Source organism: Cyprinus carpio, chromosome A13, assembly GCF_018340385.1.
Source record: "Cyprinus carpio isolate SPL01 chromosome A13, ASM1834038v1, whole genome shotgun sequence".
Taxonomy (NCBI): Eukaryota; Metazoa; Chordata; class Actinopteri; order Cypriniformes; family Cyprinidae; genus Cyprinus; species Cyprinus carpio.
The window spans coordinates 20,863,847-20,883,428 of record NC_056584.1 but is presented as its reverse complement, the minus strand read 5'-3'; the positions used below and the strand labels follow the sequence as shown (position 1 = coordinate 20,883,428).

General features: G+C 38.8%; 2 protein-coding genes across 2 annotated transcripts; one reads left to right on the top strand and one right to left on the bottom strand.

The window, feature by feature from the left end:
• Positions 1-412: 412 nt before the first annotated feature.
• LOC109078065 (son of sevenless homolog 2-like) lies at positions 413-16,395 on the top strand. The gene is made up of 23 exons (XM_042769315.1): positions 413-1,290; positions 3,411-3,536; positions 5,168-5,299; positions 5,385-5,549; positions 6,364-6,570; positions 6,699-6,842; positions 6,952-7,062; positions 7,940-8,038; positions 8,124-8,251; positions 8,338-8,993; positions 9,138-9,219; positions 9,460-9,582; positions 10,242-10,354; positions 10,470-10,692; positions 10,768-10,887; positions 11,026-11,188; positions 11,282-11,399; positions 12,218-12,390; positions 12,475-12,591; positions 13,248-13,509; positions 13,607-13,648; positions 13,739-13,845; positions 14,425-16,395. Exons 1-23 carry the CDS (start codon positions 1,216-1,218, stop codon positions 14,959-14,961), a joined length of 4,023 nt encoding a protein of 1,340 aa, XP_042625249.1. The 5' UTR covers positions 413-1,215; the 3' UTR covers positions 14,962-16,395.
• On the bottom strand, positions 16,386-19,118 carry LOC122147276. The gene is made up of 3 exons (XM_042769317.1): positions 18,438-19,118; positions 17,625-17,713; positions 16,386-16,770 (listed from the first exon to the last, which is right to left on the bottom strand). Exons 1-3 carry the CDS (start codon positions 19,101-19,103, stop codon positions 16,683-16,685), a joined length of 843 nt encoding a protein of 280 aa, XP_042625251.1. The 5' UTR covers positions 19,104-19,118; the 3' UTR covers positions 16,386-16,682.
• Positions 19,119-19,582: the final 464 nt, after the last annotated feature.

Sequence of the window (19,582 nt, the reverse complement as noted above, 5' to 3'; positions counted from 1 at the left end):
ATCCTTTAAGTTACCCCATGATCAGATCCGTGAAGTGTTTAAATGATCATACCACGTGACCATTCCGCTCTTGACCATACGATGGCAGTGGTTGGCTGGAAATTTGGGGGATTTTTAGATTTATAGTAACTAAAATAATCAGGAAAAATAATCAGTAATATTAGGAAGTAGCACTGGCAAGGGGCGACGGTCTATTTAAACTTATTTTAAGCATTTAATTATTATTTAATTTATTTAATTATTAATGATTATTCAGTGCCGTCAAATACAATAGATTTTTATTCGTCACATACACGATTATATAGAGCATATATATAATCAGCAGTGAAATGTGAGAAATTGTTAAAATGATTTTGGAAAATACGCTTCTGTGCATGTGTGTTTATTGTGCCAAAATAAGACATCTCATGTATGTGCTATGTTGCTGTGCTCGTTCACTCTCTGGCACGCAGCGGGCGATCCCTCCCTCCGGGCTGCGCAGATGCGGGAAGCGCGCGCAGTGAGCAGCTGTGATTACACCGTCATAGACACGAGCGCACTACATCGGAGTTGAATCGGGACGTTGCCAACAACAAAAACAAAGACATTAGCACTCCCCGATTTTTCGTCGGATTATAGCGGATTCAGACGTCGCTTTGGTGACTGGAATATGCCCAGCAGACGGACTACCATGACAGTCTCCCGTTGGAGAAACTGGTGCTCACGCGCTTCATGAAAAGTCTCGAGGCCACAGAGCCACCGCGCGCCGCCAGATGTGCTGCAGTTAACCGCAGGCACAATAACACCGCGAGACGAACGCCAGCCTGACGACACTCAACGCCTCATTTAACATTTCACCTTCTGAGAAAGACATGACATCGGTTGTCCTGTTTGAGGAGCAGCTGGGCGAACTGCCCGACTAGCATGTGCGGCTAATTTCGGTATATGTTAGCGGCTAATTAGCGCACAAGCGCTTCGCGAGACACCCGCGACACTCCAACGGCTGTCAGGACACAGATCCGGACACTTTTACACTCTTTAAAACTGCTTAATTTGATTAAAAACAGTTTTTTTCCAACATAATGAGGTGCTTCACGTGTCGAAAAGCCTTATTGGTGCGTAAATGTGGTAGAGTTTGAGTTTGTTTTGACTGTGTGCGCGCGCCGTGAGAGCGGATAAACTTGGGTGGTTGTTCCCGTTGCTGGGAGCGCGCGGGGCCGATGCAGAGCCGCAGGCATGCAGCACGACTTCAGCTCCAACGAGGAGAGCAGCGCGAGATGGCGAGGCCTGTTCGTTCAGGCGCTACGAAAGGTACTGACCCTGTTCGGTCCGTCATTCACTCTTTTCACTTTGCTTATATTGAATCTCAAACTTAATGAGTGAGTTTTACAGAGCATTTATGCAAAGCTGAAACACAGAGTTCGCTCCGTATGATGATTTGCACAACTGTAACGTTACGTAGTGTCTGCTTTGAGACGTTCCTGAAGGATGCAGCTGTGCAAGATGCAAAAAATGTTTCTTTAAAATTATATCATGGCCTAAACACCATACAGTCACGGTTTCATAGTTGACACACACTTTGACGCGACATGTCTGGTCTAGTGTCTAGTTTGGAGAGTTCAGTTTGTTGGCTTCTACTTTTTAATTGAGTTTTACCTTTGACCAAGCAGTCCAATGTTTAACTATCATGCCTTGTTAGTTCTTTTAAAAAGTAAAAATTAGACTGTACACACACGTTTACTTCGCTATCTAAATGGGGACATTACATAGACTTCTATTGTTTTTATATACAGATAGTTTTATACTTTAACCTAAACCCACACTTATCCCTCACAGAAAACTTTATGCATTTTTACAATTTCAAAAAAAACTTTTATTTATTTTTATACCAGTTTTACAAATGAGGAAGTCCCCAAATGGAGGGTTTTGGCAATTTTGTCAGGTTTTGCTCACTTTTGGGTACAAATTTGTCCCCAAAATATGGTTAAGTAGGTACACACAAACACACACTAATTTAGTTAGTTTCTTTTTATTTATGTTTGAGATTGAGGGATTCCAGGGCTTCCCTGCCAGAATAAATGCCAAAATGTATTCCAGATCTCCCTTCCGTCTTGTTCTTCTCACTACTGCAAGAAAAATATCTCAGCACCATCAGGAGACTGTGGGAGCAGATGGTGTGTGTGAATGTTATTGGCTGTGAGAAAAAAATGGATTTAGGCTGCGTCTGATCTGATGCTGAAAATGATTTGTGCTTCCAACCAAACAAATCCTTAAAAATAAATGTGAAGTGAGTGACACACTGAGACAAATAAAGAACTTTAAACAACATGTCATTCCAAACCTGTATGCCTTTCTTTCTTCTGTGGAGCATAAAAGAAGATACTTTGAGAAATATCTCAGTGGTTATTTTACAATGGAGGTCAGTAGTAACCAAAACTGGTTACCAACTTTCTTCAAAATAGTTAATGCCTTCTCCAGAAGAAAGTCATAAAGGTTTGGAACGTTATGAGGGTGAATAAATAATATCAGAATTATCTATTAGTCACTGATCTGTTCCGTATAAGTTATATTATTCATGCAAATCTAAAGCTTCAAAATGTAAAATACGGAGCATTGCTTTTAAATCTCATCCTGTATGTTTTTCACTCTGGACATACACTCACTAGCACTCACATCTATCATTTTGTCTGCCTGCTCTCCCATTCTCCACGTCAATACTTTTCTGTCTGCTACTATCATCCCCCCATCCCTGGAGAAGACAGAGGGGTAGAGTGTGTGTTTGTATCTGCATGTGTGTATGTGTGTTGTAGGGTCCCAGTAGAGTAGCTCTCAGTGCCTAATGGAGGACAGCATGTAATCAGACACTAGAGCAGAGAGCACAAGCCATCTCTCATCTGTGTATTTGTGTGTGTGTGTGTGTGTGTGTATATATGTGCTTGCATGCATTTGCTTTGTTTTGGGTCAGTATTTCACAGTTGCACTGCAGAAGTGGATTAAATCTGTGTTCGAACCTGTGCTCACCTTTAACCTTTTTACCCATCGTAACACAAATGCTATTTTTTTATTTGATTTGAAACTGCTACTGTTTGCAGTCTCTCACTGACTGGTTTTGCCACACTACCTGAACAGACTGCATTCCTATTTCAGGACACAGCCCAGTAAGGTGGGAGGGGGATAAAATTGGAAAGAGTTTTTTTTTTTTATTTGTCCACCAAACTGAGAGCTGAGAAGGTGTGTGCGTGTGTATGTCAGATGATGTCATGTTGCCTTTGCAACAGTGTGTCTATCTATAAATCTGTGAGAGAGCTGTGATCGCAGACCATATATATATATTTTTTTTATGTGCATTTGTCTTGGTGATACCATTAAAATGCATCCATGATTCAGTGTTACAATGAAGTTATAACATTGCTATGTTTTTATATGCGCAGGTGCAGTTACAAGTGCATCCAAACCTGTCTGCTAAAGAAGACGCACTCCAGCACATCGAGGCGCTCATACTACAGCTCCTGAACAAGCTGTGTGTTACACAGCCCAGAACAATAGCTGATGTCGAGGTTAACATAAGTACACATCAGGGATGGGCTTTATGACATACTGTATGGTGTACTATGGGAGAAATGTGTCAGCTGGCAGCAATAGTGCTATTCAGATCTATACATTTATGCTAGGGATGTGCGATATGATGATTTGATTGTGGACGTTTAAAATATCTCCACTATCTGCTTTTGAAGAAATATTGTAGTATTGTGCTTCAGCGCACGTTCTATCAGTTGCAGTTCTGGCACTTTCGTCTCAATAAACCGTACAATGCGACATAGATTCACATCAAACGTTAACTCAGTGGTAGAGTTACTCTCACAGGACACTGCTCACAAAAGTACAATATTTGCATGTGCTTTTAAGCCTTGCCAGTTAAACATTTAATTTGTATGCTGTTATGACATGAACACCTGAAGTGCGCACACATTAAAAAAGCCTGTTAAACAGCACCTGATAATTGGACCAAGGTATCTTTCACGTCTGATTGCGTTAATACTGTCAAAAATACACAAGGTTTACATATAAACACATTACATTAGACGCGTGTCTTAAAGCGACAGTACTAAACATGCTGCCGATTGTCATTAAAGGGATAGTTCACCCAAAAATTAAATTTCTGTCATTATTTACTCACTCATATGTTGTCCCAAACCTGTATTAATTTCTTGTACTGAACACAAAAGAAGATATTTTTGAGAATGTGGGTAACCAAACAGTTGCTGGTCCCCATTGACCTTGATCGTAGGAAAAAAAATACTATGGAAGTCACTTGGGACCAGCAACTGTTTGGTTACCAACATTCTTCAAAATAACTTATGTTCAGCAGAAGAAAGAAACTCATTCGGGTTTAAAACAACTTGAGAGTGATATATATTGATGTATATAGTGTATATAGTGTTTTATTTTTATATTTATATTTGTTAATTCAGTTTTTTTTATGCTTTTTTTAATTATACTTATTGTTACTGATAATTTAAGTTATGTTTGTTTTATTTTTTGATTTTGTTTTTTTGTATTGTGTATCTTTTTTCTTATTTTTTAATAACAAAGATAAAATAATGACGAAGATTTTTATCTTCGGCCACTGTGGCTTAAATATCTTCCATTCTTTTTTTATTTTATATTTTACCTTATAAGGATTTGATTTTAAAATGGGGAAATAAGGCTGTACTGCTCAGACAACTTGCAAAATAGTAAAGCCAATGTGAAAAATCGTGAACTGTGATATTCCTTTAAAAAATTGTGATATAGTTTTGCCATATCGCCCACCCCTACTTTATGCTGCTAATAAGTGGGTATGACTGCTTTACATTATTTACATGTGACAGTGGACATACATAGAGGAATGTAAAAATACAGATTGACGTGTGTCCTAAACAATCAAGACAAGGAAGGTTTCTTTTAATAAAGCATGCACATTGCATAATATTCAGCTGATGTAGAATCTAGGTTCAAATGAAGCTCATCCAATCAAAATCTCTTACATTTTTAAAAATCATATATTTTTATGAATATAGTAAAATCAAGAGGTAGCCATGACCCTGAATAGTACCTGACATAGTTAAACACGAATGCATGCATATAGTCTGGCAGTATGTGTTTGCCTGATCAGTTTTGTCACCTTTGGCTTGATGTGTAATCATAGGATCGTGTCCAGAAGACGTTCCCGAATCCCATCGATAAATGGGCCATGTCAGATGCTCAGTCTGCGATAGAGAAGCGCAAGCGAAGGAACCCGCTGCTGCTGCCCGTCGATAAGATACATCCACTACTGAAGGTGTGAAAACCTCAAACACATTGTCAATATTCACATACTGATAGCTAGCACACTGAGTAACATGCATCTGGTTTTGTGTGTGCAGGAGGTTCTGGGTTATAAGATCGACTACCATGTGTGTCTGTATATTGTTGCTGTGCTGGAGTACATTGCAGCCGATATCCTCAAGCTGGCTGGAAACTATGTGAGCAACATTCGACATTATGAGATCAGCCAGCAAGACATCACTGTCTCCATGTGTGCTGACAAGGTCAGAAGTGTGTGTGTGTGTTTAAAAAGTTACTGATTCATTACGTCTGTATAAATAGCTTTTGTTTATTGAAAGGATGTTTTAAGTGAAGTTACTGAAGAAATAAAATAGAGTGATGATACACATTTAATTATGACAATTATTACAACTGTGTCTGAAACATGATGGAGAAAGACCTTCTTAATCCCTAATTTAATTATAAATTAAATCAAGATGAGCAATTAATTAAGAAATGGCAATTAAGTAATTATAATTCTCTGTTACAATAAATTTAATTTAAGTTTGCATATGTCAATATGTTGACACTGGCACTAGGGTCTAAATAAATCTTGATCAAGATGATGCAAAGAAAAATCTAGTTTAATATACATATGTTCATGTGTTAAGTTTCGAGAAATGTTGTTTTTTATTCATTCAGTTTTCATATGTGTTTTATTTTATGTTTTTTTTCTTTAATACTGTGAGACTATAATATATCTTAAAATCAAATGATCTAAAGTTTTGTGAGGCTCACTGACCTTGACACATTATGGTCTACAGGGATCTGTTATATTATTAAGTTTATTATTGTTCTTGTTGCTGTTATTTTCAAATATTATTATTTTATGCAAAGCTGCTCTATTCCATTATACTACAGAAATAAAAATAATAATGAAAGATTATTCTGAATTATTAGGTCTGAATACCACAACCAATAAAAGTTAAATACATAAATTATAGTGAATAGTTGTAATTGATTTTAATGTATTAACAGTCCTAGTATTGCTTTTGTGTGTGTGTGTGTGTGTGTGTGTGTGTGTGCGCGCGCCTTCAGGTGTTAATGGATATGTTCGATCAGGAAGAGGAGATGGGGCTAGTGTCTCAGAGTATAGAGGAGGTGTCTTCCTCTGGTGTGCTCACATATGATGACCTTGTACGTCTGGAGATCGCTGAGGAGCGTCAGTATCTGCGGGAACTCGATCTCATCATCAAAGTATTCCGGCAAGCCTTAACATCCAATAGCAAACTCTTCTCCACTCAGGTGCATTCTTCTGACCAATCAGTAAATGAACTAATGGAAATAAGCATTCATACTGGCAGGGATTAGCTGTTTGCTTTCTCTTTATTAAAATTTATTGTCAGTTTTCTCTCTGCCTGCAATGTGTGTAGGATGTGGAGCTGGCATTCAGTAATATTCTAGAGGTCCACGAGTTAACAGTTAAGCTGTTGGGTCTTATTGAGGATGCCGTAGAAATGACAGCTGATGGGAGTCCACACCCCCTTGTGGGCAGCTGCTTCGAAGACCTTGCTGAGGTACAGAAACTCAAACACTCATGAGAGTCCAAAAATGAGAAACACCGTCATGTATGATGTACATTACTGAGTTGTTATAAATGTTTGTTTGCATATCTGTTGTGTACAGGAGCAGGCGTTTGATCCCTATGAGACACTCTCTCAGGACATCCTCTCTAAAGAATACTGTCAACATTTCAACACACTTATGTCCCGCCCCACTGTTGCTCTGTACTTCCAGGTCAGTACCAACATTGACCTCTGACTGGTTCATCTTTTTTTCAATCTTGAATTGTGAGTTAATAAAGATTACAATTAACAGTGTTATTAAATTACTAACATATTGTTACAGCAATGATAAACTAAATGGGAAAAAAATGTGGAAAGAAGCTTGCATACTTAAATATCCAATTTCAACAAATACTAATAAATTAATGTAAATAATAATATTGGTCGATAGCTGTTATTTTAGTATTATTTATATGCTTTTTTATTTTTTTAAATTTATTAATATTTGAATTAGCTTTACTTATGTTTTACATTTTACGTTTAAGTTTTAGTAATATTGTTTTTTGCTTTTTAAATATTTTTCCGTAGCTTTGATTTAAATTAATTTTAGTAATTATAGTACTAAAACTTATTTTATTCCAGTTAGTTGCCAAGACAACATTTCTGATTTTCAGTTATCTTTTTCATTTTAGTTTTTGTTAATATCTACATTGATAATTGATATATACCTAATAAATTTAAACCTGTTTAAAAATAGGAAATATCTCCAGACACTGAGGATTTTTTTTTCTTTTTAGGTTTCAAACTCGTTTATTAATCAGTCCAGTTGTTTTTGTAGAGATATTGTTTTTATGATGTAGGTTAGTATTGCATGAATCAGTCATGTTTGCTTCACTTTTATCCAGTACTGTGCCTCTTAGAAATGAGACTAACTGAACTTAAGACAACCTGTTCTGTCATTAGTTGATCTGGGAAATTATATGTACCACATTTTGAAGGCAGATAATACAATGTAAAAAGAAACTTTTGTATTTTTGTAACTTTTGAATCAAAGCCTTCATCTCTGCAGGCATGATCTCAGATGTTCTGTCTCCTCTGGTGTGTTTCAGTCAATTGCAGAGGGTTTTAAGGAGGCAGTGCAGTATGTGCTTCCTCAGTTGATGATGGTTCCCGTTTACCACTGCATGCACTACTTTGAACTGTTACAGGTGAGTACTAAACACACTTCACACAATCAGTTACCTACAGCTGTGTAATGTGTTACTTGAGGTTTATGTATCATTGTCTCTGTAGCAATTGCAGGAGTGCAGTGAAGACCAAGACGACAGAGAGTGTTTAAAACAGGCTCAGACTGCACTGATCAACCTACAGTGCAGCATTGAACGCATATATGCTAAACACCAACCACGGCGCAAACAAGGGTAATGAAAACACCAGGGTTTATAAACCTATATGTCTGTACTAAATCCCATTTTAATATTTACTTTCTTGTGACTTTCTCTTTTAGGGAGCCGCTGTATCGGTTATATAATCGTGCATCTCGCAGCAAGCAGGCAGCAATAAAGCGTATGAATGACATCCAGAGGTGTATTGATGGCTGGGAAGGCAGAGATATTGGCCAGTGCTGCAGCCAGTTCATCATGGAGGGGGCGCTCCTACGGACCGGAGCTAAACACGAACGACACAACTTCCTGTTCGATGGCCTCATGATAAGCTGCAAAGCCAACCAGAGCTCCAGGTTGCCGGGAGCAGGCAGTGGGGCAGAGTTTCGTCTGAAAGAGAAGTTTGTTTTACGCAAGTATCGCATTGTAGATCGTGAGGATTCGCCAGATTTTTGTCATGCATTTGAGCTGGTGGGCCGCGAGGAAAGCGGTGCGGTTTTCAGCGCGCGTTCAGCGGAAGAGAAGAGTGCATGGATGGCTGCCCTGGTCACACTGCAGTACCGGCCCACTCTGGACCGCATGTTGGACACCGTCCTGCACCGTGAGGAACAAGCACAACCACTGAGACTGCCGTCACCGGACATCTACCGGTTTGCTATACAGGATTCTGAGGAAAACATCGTATTTGAGGAGGGAGCGCAGAGAAAGACTGGAATCCCCATTATTAAGGCCGGGACAGTTGTCAAGCTTATTGAGAGACTGACGTACCACATGTATGCAGGTACAGAATAAAACACTCCTTTAGATCTAAAGGTTTTTAAGAAAGAAATTCAGTCAAATGTCACCAAACCTTTGCCTACTAGTGTGTTTCTTTGTTATTTGTCCCTGCATGCCATTATAAGTACTGTTCTTCTTTTCCACACAGACCCAAATTTTGTGCGTACGTTTCTGACTACATACCGTTCTTTCTGTAAACCACAAGACCTGCTCACACTACTGATTGAAAGGTAAAGCACACATACACTTGTGTCGCACACATGTTCAGCCACTGAGAAGAGAGGAATTCTGTTAAATTATTCATAGCTCTGCCGTCACTCTGAAATGCCTGCATGTCCATCAGGGAGTTTGTTGCATTTACACAACTTACACAATATCGTTTGATGTTTCTTGTCGCGTTTCCCTTTCATGTTAGGATGTACAGTATATGCATGCCATTTAGTTTTACTTGTTTCCCCATGATGCTTCAGGATTGAGATTCCAGAGCCAGAGCCATCAGAAGCAGACCGAGAGGCACTCTGGAATGGAGAGCAACCAATGGCAGCTGAGCTTCAGAGATTTCGCAGAGAATATGTGCAGCCTGTCCAACTCAGGTAAAACACACTCATTCTCATTCGCCAAGCACACTCATGCATGACGCACTCGTGATATTATAACAATTTAAAATAACTGTTTTCTCTTTGAATATATCTTAAAAATGTGATTTACTCCTGTGATGGCAAAGCTAAATTTTCAGCAGCCATTACTCCAGTCTTCAGTCTTCAAAAATCAATTCTAATATGCAGATTTGGTGCTCGTAATTAGAAACATTTCTAATTATTATCAGTGTTGAAAACAGTTGTTCTGCTTAATATTTTTGTGGAAACCGTGATGCATTTTTTTTTTTTTTTTTTTCAGGATTCCTTGATTCATTGAAGCTTCAAAAGAACAGCATTTAATTGAAATAGAAATATTTTGCAATACAACAGCAAACAGTGTTTAATGTCACTTTGATAAAGTGAATGCATTCTTGCTAAATAAAAATATTTCTTAAAAAAAAAAATCTTATTGAACCCAAATTTTGAACCGTAGTGTGTATATATTTTTTATTTTTATTTAATTTTTTTTTATTGTTTTTGTAAGACTCAACCATCATGTTGTTGCTTTAACTTTTGCTCATTTCAGTCAATGTCACCCCACACAGTCCTGCTGTCCATCAGTTCTAATAGTGTCTGTGAGCACGTCGGTCTGATGTCTGTATGTGTGTCTTTAGGGTTCTGAATGTATTCCGTCAGTGGGTAGAACATCACTTTTATGACTTTGAGAATGATCCTGAACTCAGCTGTGGACTTGAAGAATACCTCACCAGCACCACACAACTTAGAGGTACGTACACACACTGTAACATTTCTGAATGTGCATGCATGATGTATGAGCATGTAGATCTTATATGTACACAAACACAAATTTAAAGACTTGTGTCTGATATTCTGTTTTTCAGGTAAATCGATGCGCAAGTGGGTGGAATCTATCATCAAGATCATGAGACGGAAAAAACAAACTCAATCTAATGGCATCAGTCACAACATCACCTTTGAGAGCCCACCTCCTCCTATTGAATGGCACATCAGCCGTCCCGGGAGCATTGACACCTTTGATCTCATGACCCTTCATCCAATAGAAATTGCTCGTCAGTTAACACTTCTAGAGTCTGATCTATACAGGTGAGCCAGTCAGAACTATAAGCATATGTTAGGATAACAGTACTTAGACTGACTATTGTACATTTGTGTACATAGAGCCGTTCGTCCATCTGAGCTGGTAGGAAGCGTTTGGACAAAGGAAGATAAAGAGAAGAATTCTCCCAATCTGCTAAGGATGATTAGACACACAACCAATCTGACACTGTGGTTTGAAAAGTGAGTAACTAGCTCATAGCCAACTGCATCATCTCCACAAACAGTACAACACATTTTATATTGCAGAAAAACATCATCTCAATTCTTGATGTTATAAATTCTGTAAGTAAATTCTTTGTTTCTCTCTCTGTCACTCAGGTGTATAGTAGAGGCTGAAAATGTGGATGAGAGGGTTGCTGTATTCTCTCGTATTATTGAGATCCTGCAGGTGTTTCAAGAGCTCAATAACTTTAATGGAGTTTTGGAGATTGTAAGTGCCATTAACTCAGTACCGGTGTATCGTCTCGACCACACGTTTGAGGTGAACTGTTCATTCCTTATGCACTCACAGTGTGAATCAGAATAGTAACTGACAGGTAATAATGGAGTATGTGGTTTTGTTGTGCATATGTAGGCCGTGCCTGAGAGGAAAAGGAGGATTCTAGAGGAAGCTGTAGAACTCAGTCAAGATCATTTTAAGAAATATCTCGCCAAGCTCAAATCCATCAACCCGCCTTGTGTACCTTTCTTTGGTAAGAGAAAGAGATGCTTTTTAACAAACTAGCATGTATTTACAAAGTTTGGGGTGGTAAGGATTATTGAATGTTTTGGAATGAAGTCTTGCTCACTAAGGCTGCATTTATTTTGCATTGCATTTATTTTGTCAAAAAACATAGTAAAAGCAAGTAATATTGTGAAATAGTATTACAATTTAAAATAACTTGCCTGTTGTTATATATTTTGAAATGTCATTTATTCCGGTAACACATGACAAAAAGGTTAATTTGTTAACTACTTTAGTTAAGATGAACTAAGAATGAACAATACTTCTACAGCATTTGTTAAAAGTTGTGCTTGTTAACATTATTTAGTGCACTGTGAAATAACATGAGCTAACAGTGAACAACTGTATTTTCATTAACTAACATTAACAAAGATTAATAAATACTGTAATTAATGTATTGTTCATTGTTTGTTTATGTTAGTTAATACATAAACTAATGGAACCTTACTGTAAATTGTTACTTTTATTCATGTGATACCAAAGCTGAATTTTCAGCAGTCATTACTCCAGTCTTCAAAAAAGTTGTATTGCTTGATATTTTTGTGGAATTCAATTCTTGGATGAATAGAAAGTTCTAAAGAACAGCATTTATTTCAAATAGAAATCTATTGTAACATTATGAATGTCTTTACCATCTCTTTAGATCAGTTTAATCTGTCCTTGCTGAATAAAAGTATTAATTTCTTTTAAATAAAAAAAATCTTACTGACCCCAACATTTTGAACAGTGTTGTCTGTTTGTGTGTGCACATGTGATGTTTCCTGTCTGTTTGTTCTGTGTATTCAGGTATCTACCTGACTAACATTCTGAAGACTGAAGAGGGAAATCCAGATTTTCTAAAACGTGATGGAAAAGAACTGATCAACTTTAGCAAAAGACGCAAAGTAGCAGAAATCACTGGAGAAATCCAGCAGTACCAGAACCAACCCTACTGCCTCAAAGTAGAACACGATATAAAGGTTTACATGTTCATCACTCACTCTCACCTGTTTCCTCTTCCTCCGTCTAGTTCTTATGTGTCTAAGAGATTGTTTGTCTTGTAGAGGTTTTTTGAGAATCTGAATCCCATGGGGAACATGAGCGAGAAGGAGTTTTCTGACTACCTGTTCAACAAGTCTTTAGAGATCGAACCACGGAACTGCAGACAGCCACCCAGATTTGTGAGTTTTTTATTAAAAGCACTATGTCTATATATAAACATATATGTCTAAATGTATCATTTTTAATTTTTAAATAATTAAAAAAAAAAAAATGTTTACTTACAACAAATTTATTTATTTGGCAGCTTATAAGTTGGTTTAAGTTTATAGTTTATTGAGTGAGATTGGTTTATTTATTTATTTGTTTATTTATTTATTTTGGACATTTTGGCTTAAATTAATACAGTTTAGCCTGTAATTATTAAACAATTAAATGAATTTAAATTAAAGCTTTAATAATAGTAAGAATAGTAGTAATAATAATAAAAGCAAAAAAATCTCACTAATCAACTGGACATTTGATGGAAATTATTTTTGTGTGAAATATTTTCTAAACCTATTTTCTATGTATACAGTTTATGTTGATGCTTGTCATTTAGACGAAAACTGACAAATTTTTGAAAATCTGTAGATTAGCACATCCCTATTACAGATCCACGGCTTCTTTCTGAATATTGATGGTACAAGAAGGAATTCTTCAAAAGATTAATCTCTTGAGATGAATATATTGGAGAGATAATGTGTTGTGTTGTTTTTCCACTGTTGATGAGTAAAGTGTGGTGGTTTAAATTTATAACAGTATGTTGGTTTTGCACTGAGCATGTTGTGTCCTTTAGCCCAGGAAGACTATGTATTCTCTGAAGTCTCCTGGCATTCGACCAGTGCGGCAAGCGTCAGGAGGAGGAGGGACGCTGAAAGGTCACCCAGTGCCATTAGAACGAGAACCACCTCACAAAATCACTTTCAGGAGCATTGCAGAAACAGAACCTGAGACCTCCCCTTCTCTCCCAACCTCCCCAAACACACCCACACCTCCACAGTCTGCCAGCTCTGACCTCAACTCTGTGTTCATGGAGCATGACCTGAGCAGCTCCTATGGTGAGAGAGGGGAGTGGCGGTAACTCAAGGGTTAAGGATCAGCTAGTAAACTTTTCCCTAGACATGCTTAAATGTCTTTTTGTTTGTTTTGCCGCAGGTAACAACAGCATATTTGCCTCAGTTTTGCTGCCTCAGTCCAGTAAGTGTGAAGTCATAATTTTCCCAAAGCAGAGCTCTCCTGCTTTATGTGACGGACTGTGAGACCGTGTGTGTTTTCTCTATTTGTCAGAGTCTCAGTCTGTGTCGTGTGGCAGTTTACACCATTTGACTGGGGATGAGCTGCTTAAACCCCCTCCATTACCTCCCCGCAGGAAAGATACCTCTTCAGAGACCAAGGTGACTTGCATACAGTGTTGAGGAAGTTACTTTGAAACATGCTGTAATGTCCACACACTGAAAATTACAGCTCCAAAAACATTTTAAAAAATCATTTTTTTTTTTTTTTTTTTGGTGCTTTAATTTCCAATGCGCTGACATTGTATTTGTTTATTATATGTATCATTTTCTGTTGCGCACTTGAACCCAATTTTTGGGTCTTTTTGGTTGTGCACACCTTTTTGCATTTCTTTGAAACTATACATGAATATCATATTAGTTGGCTTAATTTGTGTAGGATTAGATGTTTTCTTCATTCATTTCAAGCTTAAATTACAAATTTCCCTATTAAAAGAAATTAAGACCTACAAGGTAAAAAAAAGATGGAAAAAAAAGAGCACATTACTTTGAGTTTTTTTGTGAATTGTGGATGTGATTATATTTAGTTTTATTTTGTTTTTTAGTTAGTTTTTTGTTTTTTATGAATTAAATAAATTTGTCCTCTTGCTTTACTAAGATAATATTTAGTCAGATTCACAGGAATTCATCATTGCATTGTGTTGTGCTGTCATATTTACATGAATGCATTGTCCTGTCTTGTTAAGTTTCAGGTCTGAAAGTCCTCCCGCCATTCCACCACGACAGCCGCCACCTCCTCGCCTGCAACCACGTGTTCCAGTGATCAATGGGCCAACAGATGGGCCGCTGCCGAGCCCTCCACCCCCTCTGCCCCGCGATCCCCTGCCAGACACACCTCCGCCAGTTCCGCAACGACCGCCGGAGATCTTCATCAACTACCCAGTGAACATGCAGCCATCTCCAGGAGGCCGTTTCCCCTGGGACTTCACCAGCTCGCCTAGCACTCCCAACACCCCTCCTGGGACTCCCTCACCCCGTGCTCTGGCCCCCGGCACGCCTTCTCCACGTGTGCCTCGGCGCCCCTGCACACCCAGCATCAGTCAACCCAATCTGGTCCACCTGCCCCCTCCCATACCGCCTCGGCACAACTCCACCCCTGCGCTGCCAAAACTGCCACCCAAGACTTACAAAAGAGAACTCTCTCAATCCACACACACTCTCTCACAGCCATCCATACACACTCTTTCACTAGTTGACAACAGGGACAGCAACGAATAAGAGCATCACTCTCTAAAATACAATGTGTGTGTGTGTGTGTGTGTGTGTGTGTGTGTGTGTGTGTGTGTGTGTGTGTGTGTGTGTGTGTGTGTGTGTTTTAACAACGCTTAACCTGGAATCAGACAATCTGATGCTAATAAAAACCTGAAGACGCTCATTGCTCTTGAGGAATATTATCATAACTAATTTTTCACATCCGTCACATGATGTTCAGCTTGCAGAACTACGCAAGGTCATGTGCTCGTCGACAGCACATTCACTTATGGAAATGCTGCTCTGAGGCCTTTCACCACCATCAGACTCTGCTGTGGATGTTTATTTGGTTGCAGGTCAAAGGTCAACCAGGGTTCAACCTGAATACCCTCAGTACGCTTCTCTTCAGTTGCCTTTAACTCATCGCCGTGACCTTGACCAGAGATTGTACCCTTCAGGTGAACTCTTAAAGTTTTGGTGAGAGCTTTTTTCCTGAAGTTTTGGTGAGAGCTTTTTCCTTACACTATTTAAAGCCAATATGATGTCTTAACCCCTCCCCTCAAAGGTGTACTCATCTATTCATTGATTCATCACAAGCCACACCCCTCCTCCGATGCTTACAACCTGCGATTTCTGCACCAGACTCTTAATGTGCCTTCAATATCAGTACTGAACAAAATTTAAGTGTCTGAAAGCATTCGCCTTGACCATGCTTAGATCAAATGTCTAGACAACACCTCTGTTCGTCCGTTTGTGTGCGTGCGCTCCAAGTATTTTGTACAGAGTGACATATCTGCCCTCACTGCTCACCTCGGCGCCGTGGCGGCCCAGATGCTGATGTATCTACTGACAATCGCAGTCTGAGACCCACCGGATTCACACACTGTTGTAGAGTGTTTGGTGTGGACCTGTGTCTAGTTTGTGTGTCTTAATAGTGTGCGGTGAGCCTTTTTTGCACTTTAGGGCAGTACTGTTACAGAGAAGCAGAGGACTCAAACTCACAATCCTGTGACCTTATGACCCTGTCCTGCTAACCCCCGTCCTCTGGGCTGGTCAGGACAACCGTCAGGCTGTTTCTGCACTGCGGTCAGAATGTTGTATTGTATTCTATTGTAAATCACGCCTCCTGCTCTCATTCAGGTCCGCTCCATCAACCAAACCAGGTCCATACAGGAAGGGCTTCATCACCAGAGCAATTCCTATCCAATAGACCACGGAAATGGTCTCCGAGGCGATCAGCCATAGAGGGACTGCAGTGTTTTGTAGTGATGTCACATCCTGTATGTGTAGAATCTCATCCTGGACACTCCCACAGAGATGATTGGTCAGTTGGTTTGAAGTGTTAGTAATTCCCAAAAACTCACTGTTTGTGTGTGTGCGCGTGTGCATTCAAAGCCTGTAACTGCTTTTGTACCATGTTCTCCATGAGACTCATTAATAAACTCGCAGTCTTATTTTCTACTGAACGTTTTTATTCCTCTGTTTATGTGCATTCTGTTACATCAAAGTGTTTATTTCTCTCTGACAGATTAAATCATGCTGGAAGACTTTTGTTGAATTTAGCTGTGGTGAGGGTGCTGGTGCTTCATGTCAGTTCACAGTGAGAAAAAGTTATCATTTGTAATCTCAGATTTAAAAAAAAAAAAAAGGATTCCAGTCATTTCATTGGATGAAGCAGAGAAGTTCCCCTTGTGTATGATTAGTTGCTCCAGTGCATAACATTAATTGTTTGCTGGCATAGGAGTGTGTCAGACTGTACTGCAGGGTCCTTCACTGTCCTCACTGTCATGCCACACTGCTTCAGCCCGCTGGACTCCAGTCCCTCTATATGCAGATCTAAAACAACATATACACACATTACTACTTTGGAGTGACCTTAACTGCATCACACTATTTTAAGTTTAGCACAGAGATAACTGCACATAATTTTATTAACATTTTTATTTGATTTCAGAGATCTTTTGGAATGGCAAACTACTGGCACTGTAGATATCTCAGATGTATTTGCAGGCTCAGAGGTAAGTGCTTGTTTAATATGTAGCTAAAATGAAGTAAACACCCTAAATTAAACTGAAACTGCAGTTACACTAAAAAAGGATGACTTCTAAGCCAATTTGTAATGTAATTCAGAACTTTATCGTTACATGCAGTATCTTGTGCATTATTTAAAAATTTGTAGTTTTGTAGTTAATTGGTTTTAAGTTGGCGTGATATAGTGACCGTCTTTTCTTTCCTATTTTGAAGAAACGAGGGCAGGACTTGATTTTGTCCATAGACAATTGATTGGTTCATTGTGGTTTGCTAATTGCTGTGATTGACATGTTGCTAAAGGGAAGGATTTATTGTCTTGCCTGTGTGCAGGGAGACAATGTTGTGTCCAGGTACATTTTTTTATTAAAGATTAAGAGGGTACATTCATTTTTTAATAATGTGCATAGAAAAATCAAAATAAAGATTGCAATATTCCATTTAAAAAATAATAATTGTAAAATTTTATTATATGATTATTTTAAGTATTTTACACAAATGGATGGCACCGGCATCTGTAATTAACACGGAATGTCAAATGCTAAATAAATTGCCTTCAGTTCAAATTGAACGGATTATTAAATGCTCTGTTGTATGTAATGCACATTTTGGCAGGTCATCCAGGTAGAATGCTATTCTGAATGCTACCGTATGCTGCTTACCGTGATAGGTCAGTCTCTTGCTGCTGATTAATGATCTGATTTGTTGAGCTGAAAGACACAGAGTTCTCTTTTGCAGGAGTCACATCACCCTGAAAGAGAAGGTGAGTGTTTGTGTTAGTAATGGTTCATGTGATATTTCAGTGGCTGCATCTGAAATCACATACTTATCCACTACATCAGTGGTTCCCAATCCTGGTCTTGGAGAACCCCCAACACTGCATGCTTTTGGTGTCTCTCTTATCTGACACACACATTTGAGGTCTTGGAGTCTTCGCTAATGAGCTGATGAGTTGAATCAGGTGTGTTTGAATAGGGAGACATCTAAATTGTGCAGTGTTGGGGGTTCTCCAGGACCAGGATTGCGAACCACTGCACTACATAATAGGTGACAGTATGTGAAAAGAGTAGTATGTCTGACTTCATGGTGTTCATAAAACAGCAGGTGAAATGTTCCTGGATGTCTTACTACTTCTGACGTGACATCCAATTGACACATTACTATCCCATGAGGCCACGGGAGGGGATTTGTGAAACTGATGCTGGTAGGTCACATGATGATGACAATATGATGAATGTAGTATGTCCAGATTACATTCATATTATACATGTTCATACTATATAGAACATCGTTTTTTTTAACGCTCACGAAGCAATTAGCCTACTAAAGGAGTACCTACTCAGTATGTGATTTCGGAGACAGCCAATGTTTTTGGTGCAAACAGCTTGACCAACATTAGAAGTGGGCCTTATAATAGTGATTCAAAATTGTAGGATGCAGTCAGCCTGTGCTAATTTTTGTGTGAAGTCTCAAACCTGTGAATAAGTCGGGTCCCAAATTGGCCGGAAGGCACTGACAGGGATTCTGTGTGGTTTTGGGGCAAGCGTTTTTCCTTGAGCCCCAATGCAAACCTCAGCAGGAATAGGAGCCCGTCTAGGAATCTGCCACTGCATGCATAAGCTTCCCCCTGTCTGCACAGCTGAAGAATTGTGAGTGTATGAAGGTTTGAGGAGAACTGGAACCTCACTGTCCTCTTCATCATCATCATCCTCATCATCACGTGCTTCCGCTCCCCTGAGTCGATTCAGAGTTTCATCTGGGCTACAGGTCGTTACAGAAGAGAAGTCAAAAATGGATGCATCAGCCACGTCACAGTCTGTGTCCCCATCATCAAGACGATGTGACGGAGGGTACAGGTCAGATGTGTATATGCGTCCGTCGAGGCCTGGAGACCCACACACACGCACGGCCAGACCAGCCGAAGAGCTCTGACTATTGGCAGCAGTAGTGAGGTTTCCCCCGACACCTACAGGTGGAACAGGATTCAGAAAGCGGCCGGCTTCTCTAGGATGACGAGCGAAGGGTACACAGATGGGACCCTTGTGGCTCTGCCCTGCGCTGCCATTCCACATGTACTCTGCATTCCTGCCACCAGGGGTCAGATCACATATATGCTCATGGCCGTTTCTGAGGGGAGACATTGTTGTATACTATAGGTAAGAAAAATGTAATTTTAAAGAAAAAAATCTAAAGTTGTCAACATGTAATGAAAATGTATATATTTTATTTTTTTAAATACATGTTTTAAATCTTGCTGTGAATGATTCATCCATGTATGTTTTATTAAAACAAAAAAAACTGATATTATGAAAATGACATGTTGTTTGAAAATTAAATAATTGCCATTTGTTTCCAATACACATAATCTGTACCTGCATGCTTAAATTGATTTTGTTCAGTACATTAATACATTTAGATTTGTTGCAGTTCCAAATGTTTTGCCATTTTTGTCATACATTAAAGCAGCTAAAAAAAGAAAAGCCTTAAAACTATATACATTTTCAATGCAATTATTGAATAAAAAAAAAATTAGGGTTTTATGCAAATTGCACTGTCAAAGAACAATTTCAACAGTAATTCACTGTCAAAAGAAGCAAATGTAATATTTTATAAACTAAGT